We start from the raw sequence: 22185 nt of genomic DNA on the forward strand, positions 1-22185 counted from the left end.
TCGTGTAAATTCCTTTGTTACTCTGTAGCTGCCCATAAAGCATTTGATATGATAAAAAATGTACTAGTTTCACTGTGCAGACAGTATCCAGTCTGTACTTACATGAAAAATGTATTGGCCAGACCATGGGAACCATGGTATTACCAGTCTCTGTAGCTGCATAACACTTGAGCTATCCTTCATTATCAATACAATCTAAAATATACAGTGCTGCAAATAAGTTACATATAGAGATCCTAAACATCACCGATACCCTCTGTGCTCACCAGATTTCTGCATGGCCTTGCAGCGCTCAGCAGCAGTGCAGGGGCACACCTGCAGAAGGCAGCTGTCATGCAGCCAGCACCAGGAGCCTTCTGCTCAGCTTGCTGTGGGATGGGGGCCTTTGCTTTATCAACACAGTGATTTTTTTTTCTTTACCCCTCCCCCAGTAAATTCTTGCATTTCCATCCATTCGGAGGGATGGAGCAGAAACCCCATCCTGGAGCAGCAGCACCTCTGCTTCCAGCAGCACTTCCTGTGAGAGCAATCAGGCCGGTCACAGGGTTTTCTTTAGAAATGAGATCAGCTTTTCTCTGTGGCAGAAGCAGGTGGATGTCAGCACACTACTTTTTGTGTGTGTGTTCTATTGAAAAACAGCAAAATGCATATGACCATAAGTATATCTGCATCCTACTTGATAACACTATTCCAATTAAGTGTTTATGGCTCAGCACATGTATTCAAAGCAGCAGTGTCAGGCGTGTGCGTGTGGGTTAGTTAATTACAGAGCTGTCTGATTTCCCTACAGAAGTGCTGGGCATCCTTCACGGGGAGATCAGCCCTATTAGAGAATGCACCAGTTCTCACCCCAGGTCAGGCTGCGGCGTGCACAGCGTTTATTCTGTACCCAGCAGGCCTGGGATGCTGCCCGCAGGCACTGCTGGAATGGGATTGCGATGCATTTGGATACAGCTGCTGCTCTCAGAACCCCACAGGTAGCAGAGAAGACAAACTCACTGATTAGTGGGTACTGGGGAACCTCATTTGACTGAAAGTAGATGCACCAAAATGATGATGAGTGGGAAAGCAGGAGGGAAGCCAGAAGATTCTCTCTGTGCGGCGCAGCCTGGATGCTCACATGAACTTTGGGCCGACCCCTTGTCCACAGTCACTGCCAAGGGCTTTTTCTCATGAAAACACTTATTCCCTTGACCATATGTGGCCTTAACTTACTTGTTAAAAACCTCTCTAAATATGTTGTAGTATACTTCCAGTTCAGATTTCCTGTGGAACACACGGGTGGTGATGGGCTGGCGATGGGACTAGATGATCTGAGTGGTCTTTTGCAACCTTAATGATTCTGATTAATTTTCTCTATTAGCACCATGCTCTTGATAAGGTGATCTCGATAGTTGCTTGATATCCCAGTGAAAACACTGGAATGCTTTCTTACCCGTTGGAGAATATTTTTAATTCTATTTATTTCAGGTAGTTGTAGAGAGCCAATAGAGGTGTTGAAAGCAGGTGGTTGGGTCCTCTATCAGAGATGCCATAGTGGGCACTAATTATGGTGTCACCTATTATCTATCTTAATCAATCCCAGTGATCTCATTAATAATTTTTACTGACAAGAAGTTGCTCAAAGAAGTCAAGTTGCCTATCTGTGTAATTTGCTTCTTGAACACGGAACACTCAAAATGAAGGTTGGTTCGTTGTTTCCCCTGGAGAAATCTTTCCTCCCTGCAGTTTGCTGTTCTGCTCATTGTTTCTTTCCCCTTTTGTTTCCGAAAGGTGACAGAGAAACCTGAATGGGTGCTGAGGGGACGCTGTGCATGTTGTGTTTCCCTAATCAGCCCTGTTTGTTCACATCTGTCCCTTGCTGGGACAAATCCTGAGGTCAGGATTTGTTCAGTGCATGTTTGAAAACTCGTACAGTGATATGGTAAACCAGAGGAGCAAGTGGGCTGCCCAGCATTGCAGTGCTTGTGATGATCTTTGCCGTACATCAACTTAGCATTGCTGACAATGAGCTCCTCTACTGCACAGCCTTTCTGCTTGTTGTGCTACAGGTGGTTGTTTAAAACAATCGATTCACAAAGAACATTTTCTTCTTCTTTTTTTTTTTTTTTTTTTAACTTTTCATGCTGTTAAAGCAAATTGGTATGTAATTAGATTTATATACTGAATAATCTCATTTGCATATCCAATTAATTCTTCCTGTTTTAATTTGTTAGGGTTGGATTCACATTAGTAGTAAAAATAACACTTAAATTAGCAAGGATTCAAATTTTGCTTTGCTATAATTTGTACGGGATGTTGCATTAAAGGTTGGTCCTCTTCCTTTTAGAGGCTATTGAATAACATGGAAAAAGCAATCGAAAGAAAAGTAACCTGTTTTATAGAAGCAATAAACATCTATTTGAGCTGACCAAAGCGAATGCAAGTGAATTCAGGCTTTTTAAGACACATGCTCGAAGCTTGCAGTGCTTCATAGCTATTAGCAGGGTGGAGCAGTCAGCAAGCAAGGTGTTTATTTGAAAGTATAGAAAGCAGTGTGCTCCCAGCGTGTGAGAGGCATGCAGATCGTAGTCCTGTTTCCCATTTGCCCTTACTCTTATTGTTATGTGTCATCCTGATGTCCCCAGCTCTGTTCAGGAGGCTGAAGGTGCACATCTGTACCCAATGTGGGGTTTTTGTTAACTGTCTGCTGGAAGTTGTTGCCTTTGAAGATACAAAATGCCACCGAAAAAACCTGCTCTCATTCATTTTGTGTAAAAAGCAGGCCCTGGAGTTGTGGCCTTTTATTGTTACGGAGCAGTTAATGAAAGAGGATTTGATTACAAGGAAGGAAGCCATAGCAAGTGGTTGATGCAGGAAACCTAGGAAACTCTCAGTGGGCTCCCTTCCCTCCTCATGCACCTCTCACTGTGCTGCAGCCCCAAAATGCAGAGAAAAGGAACAACCAGTGGCATTCAGTCCCTGTGTGCTGCTTTTCTCATGAGAAAACAGCTACAACTTCCTGCTCCATAATAAACAGCAGAAGGGAGCCCGTGCCCCAGCAGCCTTGGCTGTGGCTGTGCGCTATGAATAGATGTACAGATAATATATTCTCTCACTTGTTTTCTCTAATCTCTCTGGCTGCCTACTTTGTAAACTGCATTTGAGCGAGCTGCAAACAGCTTTTAGATTCTAAGGGCAGGAAAAGACAGCGCACATCCCCGTGTGGCAGGGAACTAAGTGAGAATGACCTCTAGCTCTGAGGCACTTATTGAAAACCTATTTTAAATTGAATACGCAAGCCAAGATAATACAGGCTGTTTGATAAGAAACATTAGAGAAATCCATAACATCAGGCTTTTTATTATAGGTTTATTACATCAATCTCTCCAGTGGGTAATGGAACTTGTAAATATACTCTTATGTAGGAGTCTCCTTGCGGGCTTTTTATTCATGCTGAAGTAAGCACAGCAAACTTATTTGCTGTCAGGGTACATTGAATTTAAGATTAGTATTTATTTTGGTTCTAAAGAGGTTTTGCTTTTGTGAATTGGCGCTGGAGCGCAGGCCGTGGCAGCAGGAGAGGTGCGTGCAGCTGTCCTCGGGACTGACCAACAGGAGGAGAGTGATCTGTATTTAAGGGTAATGCTGCGTGATTGCACGGGTAAGAGCAATCTCTTTATACCTCTTCGTAGATGTATTTGTTCTTTAGTACTGATATGCCTTTAATTCTTTCCCAGAGGTAAACGAAGTTGTGCTGCTGCAGCAATAGGGAGGCATGCTTTTGCTTGGTGTTAGTGGTGCACTCGTAGCTAAGAAAAAGTTTGCACAGAAGTTCTAAGGGCAAAGGAAGCTAAAATTGTAGCAGTGCCAACAAGTAAACAAAAATCTTACCAGCTTTCAGCTTGTTCATTGCAGGATAGAGTGATTAATTCGTAGTTAATTTAATACAGCACAAATCTATTCAATTAGAAGATGTTAATTGCAAGGACCAAAAACCTGCTAAAGTGCCAGCGAAGTCAGCATTTAGCACAGGACTTTAACAGTTTGACTGTTGTGTGGTTAATTCCTGCTCTACATACAGAGCTGTACTCTCATTCATACAAAAGCATGCAGTAGGTGTTGTCGCTGGGCTGCAAATGACTGTGTTTATGTATAAATTATATTCTTTTAATTTTTAATTGCATAGCTCAAGCGCATTCTTTTGAATTGCAGAGCTGCTGCCAAATCTCGTGGCCTTCAGTCGTGTTGGTTGCCATTGAAGTCCATTCTGTATTTGTAGCATGGTGGAGATGCACGCCATGAGCGCATGGGGCAGGTTTGCAGCCCTTTGAGGACTTGCAGCAGTCCCTGGATGCCACTGAGGTGCCAGCAGAAGCAGTTGGTAGGCTCTTTGTAATGCAGTTCTCAATCCAGTATAATCCTTAATTTTCAAAAGCAAGAAACCCATTATTTTTGTAATTGTAATGAAAGAACTGCTGAAGCAGTGCACGTTATTTCGATTCCCCATTAAGCCTTCCCTTCACTACAATGAAGTGATATGATTCTTGCTGATTTTCCCACTTTTAACTTCTGACTTGTGATTTACAAAAAAAAACAAACAAACCGACTCCCAAACCCAACAACCAAACCAAAGCAGTGCAAACAACCAAACTGTCCTGGCATTGATTGAATCCCAGTTGCCAGTGCTGCAGATGGTCACAGCATCCAGATGAGCAATGTATTCCAACTCTTCCTTTGATGTCTTCCTGATGTTTGAGGTTATTTACATTAAAAGCAAAAGATAAGGTTGATTAGTTTGCACTGGAGCTCTAATCTATAGTTGCTGTAATGGCTTTGGCCACCTGCTGGTGCAGGGTGAGCAGGCGTTATGTAGTGACTGATTCATTGTGCTGGACCCCATCCAAACAGTGAAACATATGATTTCTTGTGAACGATAACATAAATCTGCTGATGATTATAAAGTAGTGGGCCTTGGTCAGATGACTTTCTCTTAAGAAACCACTTCATCTCCATTCCACTCAGCTTGTTGACTTGCTCTCCTTGTTGATACTTAATTTGTTCTTTTATTTCTGTAATCACTTTATTGCAGCATGTTTCTTTGGAGCTTTTCCTAATGTTTTGCCTGTAACATGAAAACAGGAGCCTCCTCGTGGGGCCAACCAGCTCTGTTTCCTCTTGAGGTGCAATTACTGTGTTTGTCCAGGGCTCAGGTGTGCCACCTGCATTCAGGCACATCTGTGCTGCTTCCACCTGTGTAAGCCCTCTGTTGGTGCCTTCCATTGGTGTAAAGGCTGTTGCTGACAGTTGGGTGGCCGTGGTGCTACCTGTCACAATGCTGCACGTTGTTGGCCAATCATTTGTAGGAAATGTCATCTCCAGCAGGTCAAGGTCTAATTTAAAGTCATTGATTTCAAGTTACTGTGTTATGCATAGGTTGTTTTTTTTCTCTGTTTTCTATATATGAAGATCTAGAATTCTCAATAAGCAGCCAAAACTTAACGTTTATCTTTGGAGTTCTTTGGTAGCTGTTGCTCTTTGATGTCCTTGTATTGCATTAAAGTCTGTGCTTTAGGGAGCAGTTCCCTCCTGCTGCAAGAAGCACAATAAGAAGAACATTTCCTTCCAGAATCTGGCCTGGGGGTCAGGCCTGAGTTCCCCTTTGCACAGGGGCTATCCTACCATCCTAAAACATTCCTGCAGAGGTGCCTGAAAGCTTAGCCTGGCAGTGTTATACCAGATAGAGAAAAGATTTTGCTTGCAAATGCTGTCAGTCAGAGGTTTCTAAAGGTGCTACAACACGGTGTAAGAAGTAGTAAAGTCACAGTTTTGACAGCTATTACTGATTTTTCATCCCTGCTGCGTTACTGAAAGTTCATAACATTTTTTAAAAATTAAAAGGACACGTGCTAGCCGTGGGGCAGATTGCACGAATCGTGCTCCCAGTTGCTCTTTGGGTTCCTACCAGTTAATCTCCAGGAGCCTGATTTCAGCCACTCTCAGGTTGGCATTCGGCAGCGCTGATGTTAATGCTAGATTTGTGAGGGACCTTGTGCTTCTGTTCAGGCATCTCTGGGAGTGCTGCAGAGCAGCTGTGCCTTTTGTACCTGCTCTGCTCAGAGCTGCAGAGACACTTAATTAAAAAAAAAAAAAAAAAAAAAAAAAGTAAAAATAAAAAAATGGATAAAAAATTTGAGGGGCAGCTCCTCAAACCCTGAGTCGGTGCTGTTCCACCAACTGCAGTGAAGTGATGGAGATTTATGCCAGCTGAGGTGCCAGGCTGGTGTCCCAGCAGCAGACTTCAAATGCCTTAAATCCATTTACAGAACGTAACCACCTGGGGATTATAGCACTGGATCCTGTTTAGGGGATTAAATGCTTTATTGCTTTGGCAGCAATGGGAAATCCAATGAGGTTTCTGCATGCATGGCTCAGCACCATGATGCTGGGCAGCGGGCTGTCTCAGGAGGGCAGGCAATTTGCAAAAGTCCCAGGGAGGCATCCCTCACTCTTCCAAATAGTCATGGTTTGTGCTTGAAAAGCCAGAGCCAGGGCAGGTTTCTCCTGTCCTGGGCTACTGTGTTAGTTATTATGCTGTAATGGGACAGGTGGAGATTTTGCACTTTTATAATATCTTCTGACCAGTCTTGCAGCCTATTGGCTTGATGAGTTCCTTACAGAAGTGAGAGAGTGGAGCCGTGCTGGTGGAGCAGCCTGCCAAGGCTGGGGTTACAGAGCCAGAAGCTGTGTGCATTGCAGTGTGAGATCACTGATGTGAGCCATGGCAAAACGCAGCTCTGCACCCGAGGTTACAGCCAGCGTGGTTCAAGCACCTCGCACAGCAGCTCTGTGCTGCTGCACACCTCCTTGTTGCTGCTGGAGGAGCTGAACATGGAGCTGAAGCCATCCCCAGTGCATCCCTGTGTGCACAGCGCCGTGTTTCCTTGCCATCATTGCACAGTGTGTGCGTGTGACCCAGAACAAGCAGATTTGCAGTGCCCTGCTGACAAACCAAGCACCGTGCAGCGTTTTCTGACCAGCGACACAGTGAGAAGTAGGTTCCCATGCCTGCTGGCACCATTACCCACCAGCGCTGATCGCAAGGCACTGGCAACTTGAGCTTCTTATTCACAAATATTTGAGAACAACATCTGCTGCCTAAACTGCTCTGTAAATAGCTGTAAAGAGCCGACAGGGTTCAGCTTCCCTTTTGACAGAGTCTCATGGACTCTCACCTGCACGGAGTACACCAGGCTTCACCTTGAGGTGGTGCACAGAGCTGCTTTCACCTTGGATGTTTCTGTGGAGTTGGGCTTTCAGATCAATGCAGATCTGGCACGTGTTGGGAGTTCTCTTTTGTTTCTCGAGCAGTAAATGATGCAGAGATTATAGGTTATTGCTCCAGGTACTTGTCTCTCCTTAGACTCCAGGACTTTTCAGTGTGAGTATTCCATAGCATCTTACTGCCCACTGGGGCAGGGAGGATAGCATCTTTAGCCTGCCTTCTACTCGCCTTCCTTCTTATATGACAGAGTAAAATCTATTGAAGTTCGAGAAGGTGCTGTGGATAGGAAATATGTGTCTTTTAAATTAAAATATGCACACAGACGTAGTACTTCAGCTTTTTCTTTTTAATATCCACTTTATTGTAATCATACTTAAAATCTTATAATAACAATGTGAGTACTGCTTGGAAGGAGACAATTATATCAATATCTCCAATTTTACTAATAAATTAATAACTAATTAGACTTTTGAAACATATATAATGCCTTGTCCACAGATAGCTCTGCAGGGGAACACCCAGCACTGCAGGAATCTGCCATCCTTGGGAAGAGGATGGAGTGCAGTTGGAGCAGCTTTGTGCTCACAGTGGCTCCTGTGCCAATGATCGGCCAGACAGCAGGGGGACAGACATTGCACGTGGTCTGATAGTGATAGGACCAAGAGGAACAGTTCAAACTAGAAGAGGAGAGACTTAGTTTAGATATTAGCGTTGTTAATGGTCTTATGAGAATGTGAAGAAAATAGCTGAGGAAAGGGTTTCTAGTGGCTGAAGAACCAAGTGCTGGTTTTAGGCTGGGCTCAGTTGGCAGTGCCATCATGGTGTTTGTACTCCTGGTCACAGCTGAGCTCTGTGAGATTGAGTGTGGCCTGCAAGGACCATTCCTGCTGTCTAGACCCCATGGTTAAATCTAGAGGGATGAACTGTCTATGGTAGTTTTCTGTGTCCTGCCATTTTGGTTTATTCATTTTCAGTGGCTCTGTTTGAAACTCACACAACATGCATGTGGTGCAGCGGTCGTTCAGAACCTGTGGGAAAGTTTGTTGTTTGTTTCTTAAAATCAGAATGTGCGTCTTTGTTGCTTTAATAAGAAAAAACATGCATATTTTATTACTGCTCAATAGTAGCAACAGCTGTATGGTGTTAGCAATAACACGAGCATTTTAATTTCCTGTTTAATCCCTTGCTTCTGTGGTTGGATATAGAACTGTACTGTCTGATTTCATCGGGGCTGGAGCTTAACTTGCAAAACATTACAACAAGATTGCTTGTTGCTTATGCATTTAAAAGCATCTCTCAGAAGCATCCCTTTGGCAATTTCTCCTATGCAGCACTGGGGCATGCAGCAGGTTCTGTGTTATCTTTTGTAACCGATCCTATGGCTGAGATGCCCTGGTGTTGTTGTTCTAATTACTCAGAGCACCATCCTGGGCTGATACCACTTTGGCAGAGCAGGGTGAGTTTATCTGTTTATTCTCCCTATGTCAGCTGCGATGACTCAGGGAAGGCTGCTCAGCGAAGGAATTTGTGATTTTCTGCAGCAGTGGAGATAAATTCCTTTTATCATATACAGAAGAGAACATCTGTGATTACAATCACGCTGTTGACTTACGAAGATAACACCAATTACATTGCATTAAATGAGGTTTTTGTTGTAGGACAAGGCACTCATTACGCTGCACTGGGGCGTCTAGACCCGGTAGGCGAGGCACGAGGCAAATGCACTGCTTTGGTGTGTGTGTGGAGCAGGTAGCAAGTAGCACTTTGCAACTAAAATGTTTTAGGCATTTGGTATAATTAATCATCTGGCATTTAAATAGGGGAAATCAGTGCTGCTGCGATGCAGCCTGGGAGGGTTTGGAGACCAATTCCTGGCTCTGCAGGGCTGGGCAGAAGCAGCAGCCGGGGCCAGCCCTGACCTCCCGTAATTGATGGACCCTGCGCTCTGTGCTGGGGCGGATGCGTTTAACCCTGCTGTGATTCACAGTGCCCCAGGTATTCGGGTCACCCGTAAATGGAGTCGTTGGCTCTGAGCTGTCCCCATTTCAAATGCCGGAGCTCTCCCACGCCTGCTTTTATGAGAGCAGAGATTTATTTCTTCCTGTCGTCTGAGCTCTGAGGATCCTCTGGGTTGTTACGGTTTCGTTACGTCCCGGAGGACTACCTGACACTGCTGTTGAACTCGGCCATCAGGCTCCTGCCTGTCACGTGTCGCCTGTCGAGCACAGCTTTCTGCATTGGCTGTACTCAGTGCAGCAGTGAGCTGGGATGTAGACACCGCTCAGCATCCATAGCAGGACCCAATTCCTCCGCCGCCAACAGGGAGAGGGTTTATATTACTTATAGTGGATGTACTCCACGAATTCTCTCTTCAGTTATTATCTTTCCCTACAGTGTGGAATGTTCATTTAAACCTTCTCTCCAATTCGCTGTAACTTTCAGTGAAAGCTAAAGCAATTCTGTGTAGTTAACAAGATCCATCACTGGTCCTAATGTTCAGAGAGTAAGAACAGAGTCACCTGTTGGTCTGAGTTAACCTTGGTTGACGTTCTTCATGTTTCAGGTCCTCAAAAGTGCAGAAGGAAGACAGGCATTGAGCGTTGGATTGGATGTGCTGGCTCTCAGGTTTGGGCTTCTGCAGGGTTACAGAAAGATCTGCTTCATTTGGAGTGTATTTAAATGGATCTGATGTTTTTCAATACATTTTGTGATTCACTAGAAATGTATATATATCAGTAGAAGCTAGGACAGCAGAATGTTCTTCTAAATTATCTATCACGTTCTGTCCAACAGCATATGGGCATGCACCTCATACTGTGTTTAAAAATGATACTTCTATCATGAAATCTACTGAAATTTCCTATGCTCCTCATCTTACTGAAACACATACAGCTCTCTCAAGGGTGGCAGAACCAGAGTGGTAGTACATTTGTTTCATTTGACAGGGGCAAAAAGAGATTTTTGGTAACCAGTCTTGTTTGCAGTTTCTCTGCAGCTCGAGGCAGCTCGGTGCTTCTTCTGGGCTAGCTCATTTTGGGCTTGAGCAAAGGAAATGTCACTCATTAAAATAAATTCTGTCACAAAGAGAGTAGCTCAAGGGCTAGCTTGCCCAGGCAGGCTCCTTACTGTGCTTTCCCAGGACAGTAACAAACCTGTAAGGAGCAGCACAGGTTATACAGTAGCTACAGAAATTCATAAGGGACGAAGTAAGCTGTAATAACTGAAGAGAGCAAGGGAGGCTTTCATGTGTGTATGTGCATATGGCATCATCATTCAGGTCAGTCAGATGCCTCAAGGAAAGCCTATGGAGAAAAGGGTAAGCAGAAAGCCAGCTTAGGAAAGTACCTTCTTCTGTCATCAGTGGACACAAGTGATGCTCATCATTGATACTGAGAATGGGATATTGGGGCTTCATGGCTGCGTGTCCCTGAACGCCTCGTGGCAATTGGAATGAAGTTACCACTTCTATAAAAAGTGTGTGAAATTCACATTGAAGAGCTGTCTGAATAGCAAGACTTTGTTCATGCAGAACTGTATTAAAGTAATGCATTTGCCTATGCAGATGCTGGACAAGAATAGATTATTCTAGTCACAATATTTATTCACCACAATATTTGGTGGTTTTGAGTCAAATCCTCATGTCCATAAGTTGCTGGGCCTGGCTGTTGTCGCACACTCTGGCAAGGAGTGGGCTGGCAGTGATTTCAGTCATGCATTAAGCTACAGCAAGGGGAGGCTGCAGATGAGATTAAATTTGGACATGTTTGATGCAAGGTGTTTATAACCCTGATCAGAGGATCAGAACCTGTAGCAAGATGTGATGCAATATATATTGACGCGTTCTAATTGAAATAACACTAAATGACAGCATGGCGTGACTCGCGTGCTGTGCTGGGGACACAGGTGACACAGGCACTGCACATCCCTGAGCTACCTGGGGTTGTTTGGCTCATGCCTGCCCCAGCGGGATGGAGCTCCTTTAAGCAAGAACCCCAGTACCAGGCCAGCTTCTTTATTTTACCATTAGAAAATTAAAATGTATTTTAATTCTTCTGTTTTCAGACCCATTAATTCAGCCCTCGGAGCTATAATCTTTATGGGCCAGATTGTAATATTCTCTCTCGAAGCAAATGAATCAGTGCAGCTGGTTAAGGTGCAGAACAGCCCTTGGTCTTGGAAACCAGTCAGGATTTCATCATCTAGCCCTCTATGCTTTATGGCTATTATTATCTTTTTCTGCCAGCAACAGTAAGTTGCGCACAGGTGTAATTTAAAGTGAGAGATGATGTGGAGTGTGTTTTGAATAATAGATAAGTCGCAGTCAGAGATCGTTAACATATAATTAAAAATAAAGATAAATACAAGTGATATGGCTCTGTGCTTTGTGCAGAGTCTTTTGTAGCAGTACCTGAGGAGATGTGGGAGAGGTTGCTCCAGCAGAATCATCCTGGTAGGGCCTCTCAGAAACTATCCGATGGAAAGGATGGAATAAAGGGCCATTGTGCCACCTGCTATCGAACCCAGCTGGCTTCCCTGCCCCAAGCGTGTGTGCAGCTTGTCCCTTGTCATCATCACCCCTCAAGGAAGAAGGCACGTCTTCTGTTCATTCCTCTTCTTATTTTTTGTACATCCTACCATCATTATTTTATGTTCTGTGTAGTTTTCCTCTTCTGACTTCCTGTGCCCACCAATTCCTTGCTTGTCCATGCCAATGCGCTCGTGACACCAGCACAGCCCATAGCCGTGGGTTCAGGCTGCTTTGGGTTGGACATGGCAGCCTTTGAGCTCCCTGCCCTGTGGATCCATGTTGACCATCAGTTGTGAAGTATGTTCTAGTGCCTTCAGATGGTCTTCAGGGTATTCTTTGGAGAAACAAGCAGCATTTTGAGTGTGGCCCACTGGACTTTTGTTCATTGCCATTCTAGGAAATGAGTTCAAATGTACGTATGTCCGACAGGCTCTCTACCAATACCCTTTTAGGTCAGGGAAAGGTTTTGGCACGGAGATCTTACACAGAAATGGGTTTTGGTGTGTCCTAGTGTCAGAAATACCATATACCTGGGCTGCTTCTCACAGACTGGATTTTAACATTTCTGTTTTAATTTTGCGCTCAGGAGAGACTGAATACAGGAGAATAAAAATGCATTAGGTATTTTGAAGTCTTTCCATACTTACAATGTTTGGCTGCTGTACTGCAAACCCAATGTGTTTGCTGTTGCTGGGTGCAAACCTGGCAGCTGCTGTTGCTGCTGTGTGTTTTCTGGTTGTTATAAGATTGCACAGGGTGACCAAAGTAGTGGTGTTGTGTAATGTGCTCTATGGCTGTATTTTATCATATGGGTTTTTTAATTTACAGAAAGCTATTTTCAGTTTTTCAAAGTGAAATTAGACATCCTGAGCTGTGTTCTGGCTGTAGGCTGTCCTTTTCCCATTCATTTAACTTCAAGTTCAGTTTCAGTCTGCTCTCTGTTTAGTGCTCAAACGTTTTCCCGAACATGGAGTCTGTGCAAGGTTCCATGGCTCTTGAAAAAAATACTTTTTTTCTAAAAGCAAATGTAGTTACTATTTCTTTTTAGGGTATGTAGTACCCAAACCTGCCAAGGTATTGTTTCAGCATCTGATGTATGGAGATTGCTGCAAGTCTCACATTTGCCTTCTCTTTCACGCAGACGACAACATGCTGCACGGGCCGGTTTTCCTGCAGGAGCCCAGCAGTGTGATCTTCTCCTTGGATTCAGAAGAAAAGAAAGTGAAGCTAAACTGCGAAGTGAAAGGAAATCCCCGGCCAACCATTGGGTTTGTGGCATCCTTCCCTGTTCCCTTGCATATTCCCTACAGCAGTGTGCTCAGCAGCCCTCCCCGCCTCTCACCCCCATCTGAGCACAGCAGCACCGGGGGGTGGGGGGAGGTTTCTCTCAGTGCTGACATGAAGGAAAAACCCAGCCCAGGGTTTGCATTGCAACACGATTGTAGAATTTGAATAAGACTTCATAAGGGTTACAATGGGATCGTTAATCATCTTGGCTCCCTGATTAACCATCCTTGCCTACAAACACGGACAAAGCTCTTAATGGTTCTTCAGTTTTATTAACTGCTTTGAGTTAATATCTGAAAAAGGTGCTCTACTGCTGCGGTGATGCTGCTGCTCTTGTTCCACACGCTGGTCTGGCTGATGTAAATCATTGAGGATGACTTTTCCATTCTTTCCCTTTGGTACCTTCCTTATTGTGTTTAATCAAAGCAAAAAGGGTGCTTTGAAACCTGTTGGAGTGATGAGACCTCAGCCCTCACTTGTGCCTTCTGCCACGAGTGACCGATTTGCTCATGCAAACATACTCTATGTTATTGTGCGTGCGTTCAGATGGGGAGCTGCTGGGGGGCTGCGCACAGCGGGGCAACAGTTGCTGTAATTGGGGCAGCGTGCTGCTGAAATCCTCAGTGCCCCAGTTAGTGGGAACTTCAGTGAGTGAATTCTTCTTCAATTGAAAAACAAACAGCCAGCTGGGGCAGGAGAGGATTGGAACAGTTTAAAGATTCTGTTTCTGGGACTTCCTCTTGCAAAATGATTAATTCCAAAGAGCAGCAGCACCAGCAACAACTGTAGAAGCATTAATCATACCAGGGGCTGAAATATATGTCAAGGATATTGCTCCTTCAGTTAAATACAGCAGTATTTCAATACTGTGCACAAAACTTGTATTTTTACGCTTTTTTTTTTTTTTAAGTAGTCAGTCAAAGATGTTTTGAATGACGATTTCCTCCATGTTGTATTTTCAAATATCTATTAACGTGAGTGGGATTTAACTTTTGTCATTTTGTGCTATAGGTGGAAGTTAAATGGAACCAACATTGACATCGGTATGGATTACCGCTACAGCACGGTGGAAGGCAACCTGTTGATCAATAATCCCAATAAAACTCAAGATACTGGAACATACCAGTGTGTAGCAACAAACCCATTCGGAAGGATCATTAGCAGAGAAGCAAAGCTTCAGTTTGCTTGTAAGTAAATGGCACCACAGCATCCTAGAATGAAAGCAACGCTTTCCTGTTTCTCGTTGTCTGAGCTCTGCGTGGAGCAGAAAAAGCTGGATTTAAAGAGTGAATGTGAGTGAGGGATAGTTGTCTCATTTTATATTTACTTAGCTGTAGTGTGCAGAATGCAGTGTCTCTCTTCCTTGAGAAAGAGACTACTTGGCAAAGTAGCTGGCAAATGGGATCTCACCATTGATTTTTCACTCTCTGGAGAACTGATGCTTCAATCGTTCTGCAGGATTCTGTTCTGTAGAAGCAACAAGCTGTTTGTGATGTTCCTTGTAACCTAAGTTTTGGATTTGGGTACAGATTCTTGCAGGTATGGATGATATTTGTACCTGTGGGTGTAAAAGGGAAATCAGAGGTTGCATCATGCTTTGGGTTAAATGCAGCATTACAGCTAAGCATAGCAAAAGAGACAATTCTTAATGTGAATCAGCGTTATATGAAATTAGGACGAGCTCTGCTGGAGTACTGAATAGAGTCCATTGGAATGGGCAAATGATAGTGCATGACCACAAGCCGTCTGTTTTCTCATCAGTCACAAGGGGAAAGGCAGAGAATAGATGCACAGGTTTAAAGATGCCCATAAATGGCAAGTTCACACAAATATAAGGAGATGATTTGTAATGAGAGGTGTTAGCATGAGTGAAACCGAACCCTTCGTCTCCCCACATAGTTTACAATATATTATCAGCTTGCTTTTGACCTGCTTGTGTTTGTGCACGACTGAAGTTGTATTTTCACTCTGGATGGGTATGAGCTGCATCCTCAGGACCGCTCTGGTAACTCCAGCATTCAGTATGCCAGGTGACAGCTTCATAAATATAGCATTGGTCTGCTTGTCTGCTTCTCTGGAGCCCACGTGCTCACTGCTGACCCTCAGGTAATCCTCTTGAAGCTTCACCATTCAGAGCTCAGCATCTTTGCTGGACTCAGATGCTAAAAAAGGCAATCCTGTAAGGATGAGCCCAGTATGGGATTCCAGCTCTGTGGACACAGTGCAACTTCAAAGTCCGGGCTGTAGGGTCAGGGGAAAGCAGCCTGATGCTGGCATTGCAGTGCAGTGCATTGCTTTCTTTGCACGTTTAAATACACTAATTAACCAGGAGCTTGCAAACACAGAGGATTCTGTTTGAAAAATAAGAATTCATCAACCTTTAACGTTTTATTTTGCTTCACGTATGGAACATTTGTTAAGTTCTGATTGATTTATCTCTCTTGATGAATGTTACATCTGGCAACGGTCTTTCAAGTTCTGAAGTGGACCAAATGCAAGTTAGGTTTGACTGATTTTTAATTAAGATTGAATGTAGAAACAAAGCTGTTCTTTTCCTTTTAAAATAACGATGGGAATCCTGAATAATATATATATTTTTTTGATTCTTAAATTTTCTTTCAGATTAATAAAACTGTGTAATCAGATTAGAAACATTTGGATTAAATAAAAAAGCATTAGCACTTATCAGGCTAGGCTCTGCGCTTTCCCAAACACTAAATCATTTTGAGGTGTGCAATCAGGGGGACTGCAGCCAGAATCAGCCGAATTATGAAATACGCAGAGCTTATTCCAAAAGCTCTGCCTCTAAGAAGGAATAAAACTGGGCATGTTTATTAGCAAAGCTTGGTGTACAAGATACCCAGATGCAGTAGCACTGCTTAACAAAGCTGTTTGCCCCTCTGTTTTTATTTCAGCCCTCCTGCCTGACTTGCAGGCTGTGTGGTTTTGGTGTCATCTCCATTTTGTTCCCAAGGAAAATCAGTGCAGGTTCTTCTGAGGCCATGCTCTGGGATTTTGAGCTATTTTTGCCCTTGTGGGTTAAACTTTCAGTCCTGGGGCATGGTTAATACATGTTTGTTCGTTCGGTGAGGGCTGTATCATACTTCTGAGGTATCTTCCCTGAGGATTAAGCTTCAATCCAGCCATTCAGGCTCCTGTCCGGGTCAGGGGGGCCAGCAATCTAATCTCTGAAATATGTATTTAGGTTCCAAACTTATTACGATGAAAGTGTTAATATTTTCCTCCAGTACTTGCCTTGTGACGTATCATTTACATCCTTTCTTCCCCAGTGCTGGTTGTCTGTGAAATAGGAAGTTTCAGAGAGGGAGGAATCTGCTCTGCCGTGGTAACAGAATATGGATAATGATGCACTAAACCCTGTGCTTATACCAGTGCAGGCACTCAGAAAATAAGAAACACTTTAAGCTCTGAGTATGGATCCTAATCATGGCTTTTCCAAACTGATACACAAAAACACAGCTGAAATAGATTAAATTATGTGGGTTTTCGGGGGGGAGGGGACGGATGGCTCGACAATTTTATTTGCTGTGAATACTTTCTGTGTGGAAATACCACTGAAGTCAATAGGAAGTGATGCCTGGGAAGTGGTGCAGCTCAGAGATGCATAAATGGTGTCTTATTGGTTAGTCTTGTCAGTCCTTTGCCTTTGTACTGGCTTTGCTTTCCTGTTTCTGTGTTCCCCCAGACAAACAGCAGATGCACTTTATCAGTGACTTTCATTCCAGCAATCAAACTTGGACTGGCAGCAGAAATATCTGTATTGTTTTCCACCTGCTCGTGGGCACAGACTAAAGAGCTGTAGCTGCAGGTAGTAAATTGCACCCCAGCATCACTTCTGGGATGACAAAAATGCTTTCCATTGTTCTCCCCAGCCAGGAATGCTTCTCAGCCTGGCTGAATGTGTGGCTAAAAATGCATTTTCTGAGAGTCATCTTTTGCTCAGTCAGGACAGGCAGTTTGCTGAAGTTTGTGTTTGATAAGATTTGGTATTTTGAATGTGCTTCATGCTGCATATATGGCGTGGGATGGTTGTCCCTGATGCTGAGTGGGGGCAGCAGCCCAAGCACGGCCTTTATTCGCTTGCTATTGAATTGTTCAAGTCATGTATAGAAGCTTGAACTTTCTTTTTTGTTACTGGCAGTGCATCCTTAACTGCAGGAAATCAAACTATTGTTTCTGAAAACCGTTCCTCCCCACACTTTATTAAAGGGATTTGTTTTATAGAAGTGTTTCTGCGGAAATAATTGTTATGCATGAATTAGCAGATAGGACTCAGCACTGTGCAGTGCAAATGGTTGCAGAAAATACAATAATAATGCGGTTGTAATGAGAATACTTTGGGGCTTTGACCTGCCGTCCCAAAATAATTTCGCTACGACGGTAGAAAAAGAAAATTATTCCCAGCATTATACTGAAGAGGACTTTTTTCCATATTCCCATTGCTGGAATGATTCCTGTTCTATCTTGCACCCGAACAAATCCCATAATTTTTGCTATTAGTTGCTAAGAAACAAATTATAATTGCTGCTCAAATTCTTTACTGTTGTACCCTCTTATTGCCCTGAAGTGCATTCATTTTCTTTTTGAAGATTAAATGATCAATGAAGTAATTCTTTCAAGAACAATTAATAAGGGAAACATTTGCAGAACAGCACCCGAGTATCTGCGTTTCCCTAGCTAAACAAACACGCACGACAACAATCGCAGTGATTGATCAATGAATTAATGCACTTCTGTTCCGCTGAACGAGGCATTTGGCACCCAAATTAAATCATTTCCGCAGTCATTACTAATGCCTGGATGTTGAGAAAAGATGATGTGTTTTAAAGCTCCTGGAAGTAGAGGAGGTTGGGGCTTGGTGGTGTTTTCTCCAGCGTCAGGATGCAGCTGGGCTGCCAGCATGTGCTCCTGGCTCATGTATTGATTGCCCTGCTGGTTTGCAGCCTTGCCTTCAAATCCACCCCATCATCTTATGTGCACCCTTACACAGCTCCCAGGAGCGTGGGCACAAGCACCCTGTTTCTGTGGAGATGTAATGTTTGAATGACCTAGACAATCAGAGTTTGGGGCTAGTTATGACAAATCTGATTCAAGAATGTCTCTTCCTGCATGCGTGTAAATAGTCCTTGTTTCCTCCTGCAATACCCTTTCAAGAAAAAGTCCTATTTATATTAACAAAGGTCTTCTCCAAAGTTGGAGACTGGTACTACAAGGGGCTTCCAAGGCTGGGCTTGGTGTGACACAGGGTGCTCTTTATCAAAGGAACAAACAAATCAGTTTGAATTTCTACCCATGCACGAGTGTTCATGTCTTGTGCTAAAACCTGAACTCGGCTGAGCAAAACGTGGCTGCCACCGTCAGCTCGTCACCTCTGCACCTTTGCCTCACAGTCTCTGGTGGGACGGAAAACTGGGTTAAGCCACACGTAAGCTTTTCTTTTTTGGGTTTATTCTCTTTTTGATGAATAGGACCAACAGGGAGTACAGAGGATAGCTATATAACCTACTTTACTTTCATCTGCTGTAGCAGGCTCCTTAACACAGAATGGAGGATTTCTCTCTGCTGTGTTTCCACCCAAGGATGATAAATAGGACAAATACATGACTCCTTAAAGCAGTGGCACTGTGTTCATTGGGGACACCTGTCCCAGGAGCTTTAGTTCTCAGGTGGGCCACAGCTGTGGGCTCAACTCTGCTTTGGAAGTGTATGGTGAGGCAAGGCACAGGCAGTAGGTCTGTTCTGTTCCTCTCGATGGTTATTAATTTGGCCTTTGACATGTAAAATAAATAATAACATATATTCAAAGCATGTATTTTTTTTCAGATAACTGAGGGCTGGATATTTAAGGCGCAAATGCAGGTATTGTTTTTGGTCAGAGTGGATGCTGACCTGGACCACGCTGATCTTTGTTTGATGTGGTTTAGTGATGGAAAGTTTTCCTGGCGGGAAGCTCTGTTGTGGGAACTCTTTCTGGTTCTGAGGAGATTGGCTTTGCTAAATCATGCCAAGGTGCCATGAAAAATTCCAACTGGGTTTGGATGGAAGGAAGAAGAGATTTCTCATTTTCTCTGTTGTTTTGAACAGAAAAGTGAGTGTTCTGATACTTTAACATCCAATAGATATCTCTACAATTGGAGATCTGTTGACCTTAGGCTTAACTGGTCACATCGACTTCTCATGTTTTAAGTTAGTGCCATCATTGCTTTTATAGGCTCGATGGATCATATATAAAAGCACAGAGATCCCGCAGTAAGCCTGAGGGGAGATGAGGATGCAGTTTTCGTTTTTTCCCCTTGGCTTTGTGCAGGATCTGATGCTGCTCCGTTTATTAACCAAATCCCCCGGGCTCTTCCTCCTGAGGCCCTTTTGTGGTCCCTGTGATACCACGAGGGTGGCTCCAGGGTGGCCCCTTCGGTTTATTGCAGAAGCAGTGGATGCTATCAGCCTCCTGGCCCATTCTTGGAAGGCTGAAATGGGAATGCAAATAATCCATGAGAGTAGGGAGCTGTGAGTATTAATGTCCCTAGCAATTGTGTTAATCCGCAGAGTGGGGCTGCATTTGCAGAACAGTTTTCAGAGTTTTTATTTCCTAAATCAAAGAATACGAGCTGTGGAGCAGTTATGTAGATGTTATTGGACTTCAGTTTTGGCATAACTTCACACTACAGCCCAGCTATCTTCATTGGGTGCAGCCTTACCTCTGCGTATCACTGATATGCACTTTTTAATTCTGATGGCAGCTAGAAGGATGCATAAATAACACAGGAAATTAAATGGTACATTTAAATTACTATTTTGACAGCAGATGAAATAGGTTGGAAATGCAGATGCCAATATAAAGCATTTCCAGGAGAGCCTGGTCAAGTATAGCCCGTACCCAAAGGCAGAATCTTATCTTTTCAAGAAAGCCCTTTGCTGCTGGTGGGATACAAAGCCAACGCAGAGCAGGTTTATTCTACTGTCTGCTTTCTTGTTGTTTTGTTGTTTTTTCTTCCCTGTTTTCCATATGCAGAGCAAAGGCAGGGAGTCAGTGTTGGCATGTGAAGGATGGCGGAGCTTTAGATATGATTGTCCAAAATTGCATCTTGTTAGTTTCCTTGTCTGCTGCAAACGTGAGCACCATCTCATAATTCATGCAGAGTGGGTGATGAACTTAAGGAAAATAAGGAGTATTTCTGGTCTAAATAGCACTCTCTAGTACAATGTAGGACCTTTTCAGAGGCCAGCTGAGCAGCTGGGTAACCTTTAAGACCAGGATCTCAGTGGGGCGTTTCTCATTTGTGTCAAGTAAAGGGAAACTTCAAGCTCAGCAAGCTTGAGGCATATTGTTTTGGATTATTCGGGGTTCTGTATTAGCTTTCATCCAGCTGCACAAAGGAAGCACCACCATACAGTGTGTGCCAGTGGGGAACACCCAGAGTATCTGCTGCTCTAGTGCTCAGTTACCAACTGCAAGAGGGCTTTATAGCACCTCCTGCTGCAGGTGGAAGTCCTGCTATGTGGCTGCTGCACGGTCGTCTGTGCTGGAAGGATGTGTGTGAATAATGCACTGTTTTTGCTAAAAGCTGGAAAAAAAAAATCCAAAAATCTGGGAGTAAACTCATTCTGTTCAAGTCACCCCTAGGGGAAATGTCTGCCCAGGTTTTCAAGATTAAAGTAATAAAATACAATTTTTGAAGTCCTCAGCGTTTTGAATCAAGCAAAAGGTTTCCTTCAAAATGAATGTTTGAAGTGTTTCCTGTAGGAAGACAGTAAATGGGGAGGTTTTATTAAAAGCAGTGCAAAGTCAAGGAGAACTTTTTTTTTTTTTTTGTAGCATCATAAAGAAGAGTAATTTGATTTGGGCAGAGAACAGTTGACATCTTGCAGATATTTATAAGAGCCTCTGTTCCCCAGTGGGATGAGTGGCGGATGGGAAGGTGCAAGGCACTGCTGCCTGTTTGAAGAGGGGATGGAATCAGAGCAAAGCACTGGGCCAGCAGTGTGCCCTGAGGAGCTGAGCAGCTCACATGGCATGAGGGAGGAGAGAGCCCAGCACAGTGCAGGATCCAGGGTTTTTGCAGCTGTGTTTTGGCCAGCGGCGTTTGTAACGCTACAGGAAAAGCTCTCACAGTCTTTGAGATGCAAGGGAAAGGCCTGAAGGAGGAATTGTAGCCATGAAGATAGACAAATCAGTGTGTGTGTGATGGATGGGGGGCAGGAAGGCTCGGCAAGATTTAAACATCATCTCAATATGAGAATCCAGATAGAGATGTCAAAGTCAGAGATGATATGCATAGGTCAGAGATGTGAGTGACAGGCAGAGTGGGGAGGGCTTGGGAGGAACACGAGAGCTGCTCACATGTACTTCTGTTTTTCCTGCTGGCTCCTGTTGTTTTACTCGTCTTCTGCAGACTTAAGCAGATGTTTGACTTCAGTGGGGCTGGTCTGCGTTCTGTGTCTCTGCAGTATCTGGTTTCAGAGCATGGGAGAGGCTGTCCCTGTGCAGTGCTGGTGCACAGTCCTGGGGAGCCATCGAAGAGGCTGAGTGTGCACAACCAGACACACCAGCTTTTCCCTCCTGTAGCACCAACGTGGCCGTTGGCAGAGTTCCCTTAAAGGAGGCAGCATGTCTCCCCAGTGGACACAGAGTTTGGGTTCATCTTGCCCATCCTCCAGGTATGCATCTCTTCTCATCAGGGAGTTAAATTCAGAGCAAACCCCACCACAAGGCCTCTCCAGCTGCAGGTGTCCCTACAGCAGCAAAGGTTTGTCTGAGAGATTTTTCATCTCGTGAAAAGGATCGTTTCCATTATGGAAATGATGGAACTGGATCAGGCTGTTTGGTAAGGATGCTCAGGCAGGACCTTGTTTGTTGCTTGCAGTCATAAAGCCCAACCTAAGCTGTTCTCCGGAGGGGAGGCAGACTGGGAGAATGGTAAGATGTTTACATCTAAAACTTTTCTCTAGCGAAGTAGAAATCCCAGTGAAATTTCTGTTCTAAAGGTCAGATTAGAAAGCTTTTATCCCCAGACTTGTAAACCTTTTCTCAAATCAGTGACTCTAAAATTATTCATTTGAACAGCCGCTCTTAAACTAAAATTCT

General features: G+C 43.9%; 1 protein-coding gene across 1 annotated transcript in view; it reads left to right on the forward strand.

The window, feature by feature from the left end:
* Positions 1-22185, forward strand: part of LOC306950093 (contactin-4) — a gene marked incomplete at both ends in the record, with an annotated part of 119835 nt that overhangs the window by 9022 nt on the left and 88628 nt on the right. Inside the window, 2 exons of the mRNA XM_079540242.1 lie at positions 12934-13060; positions 14091-14266. Of these exons, the coding sequence (XP_079396368.1) occupies positions 12934-13060; positions 14091-14266 (303 nt within the window). The remainder of the gene's footprint in view (positions 1-12933; positions 13061-14090; positions 14267-22185) is intronic.

The sequence above is a fragment of the Tetrao urogallus genome, assembly GCF_951394365.1.
Source record: "Tetrao urogallus genome assembly, chromosome: 10".
NCBI classification, from domain to species: Eukaryota; Metazoa; Chordata; class Aves; order Galliformes; family Phasianidae; genus Tetrao; species Tetrao urogallus.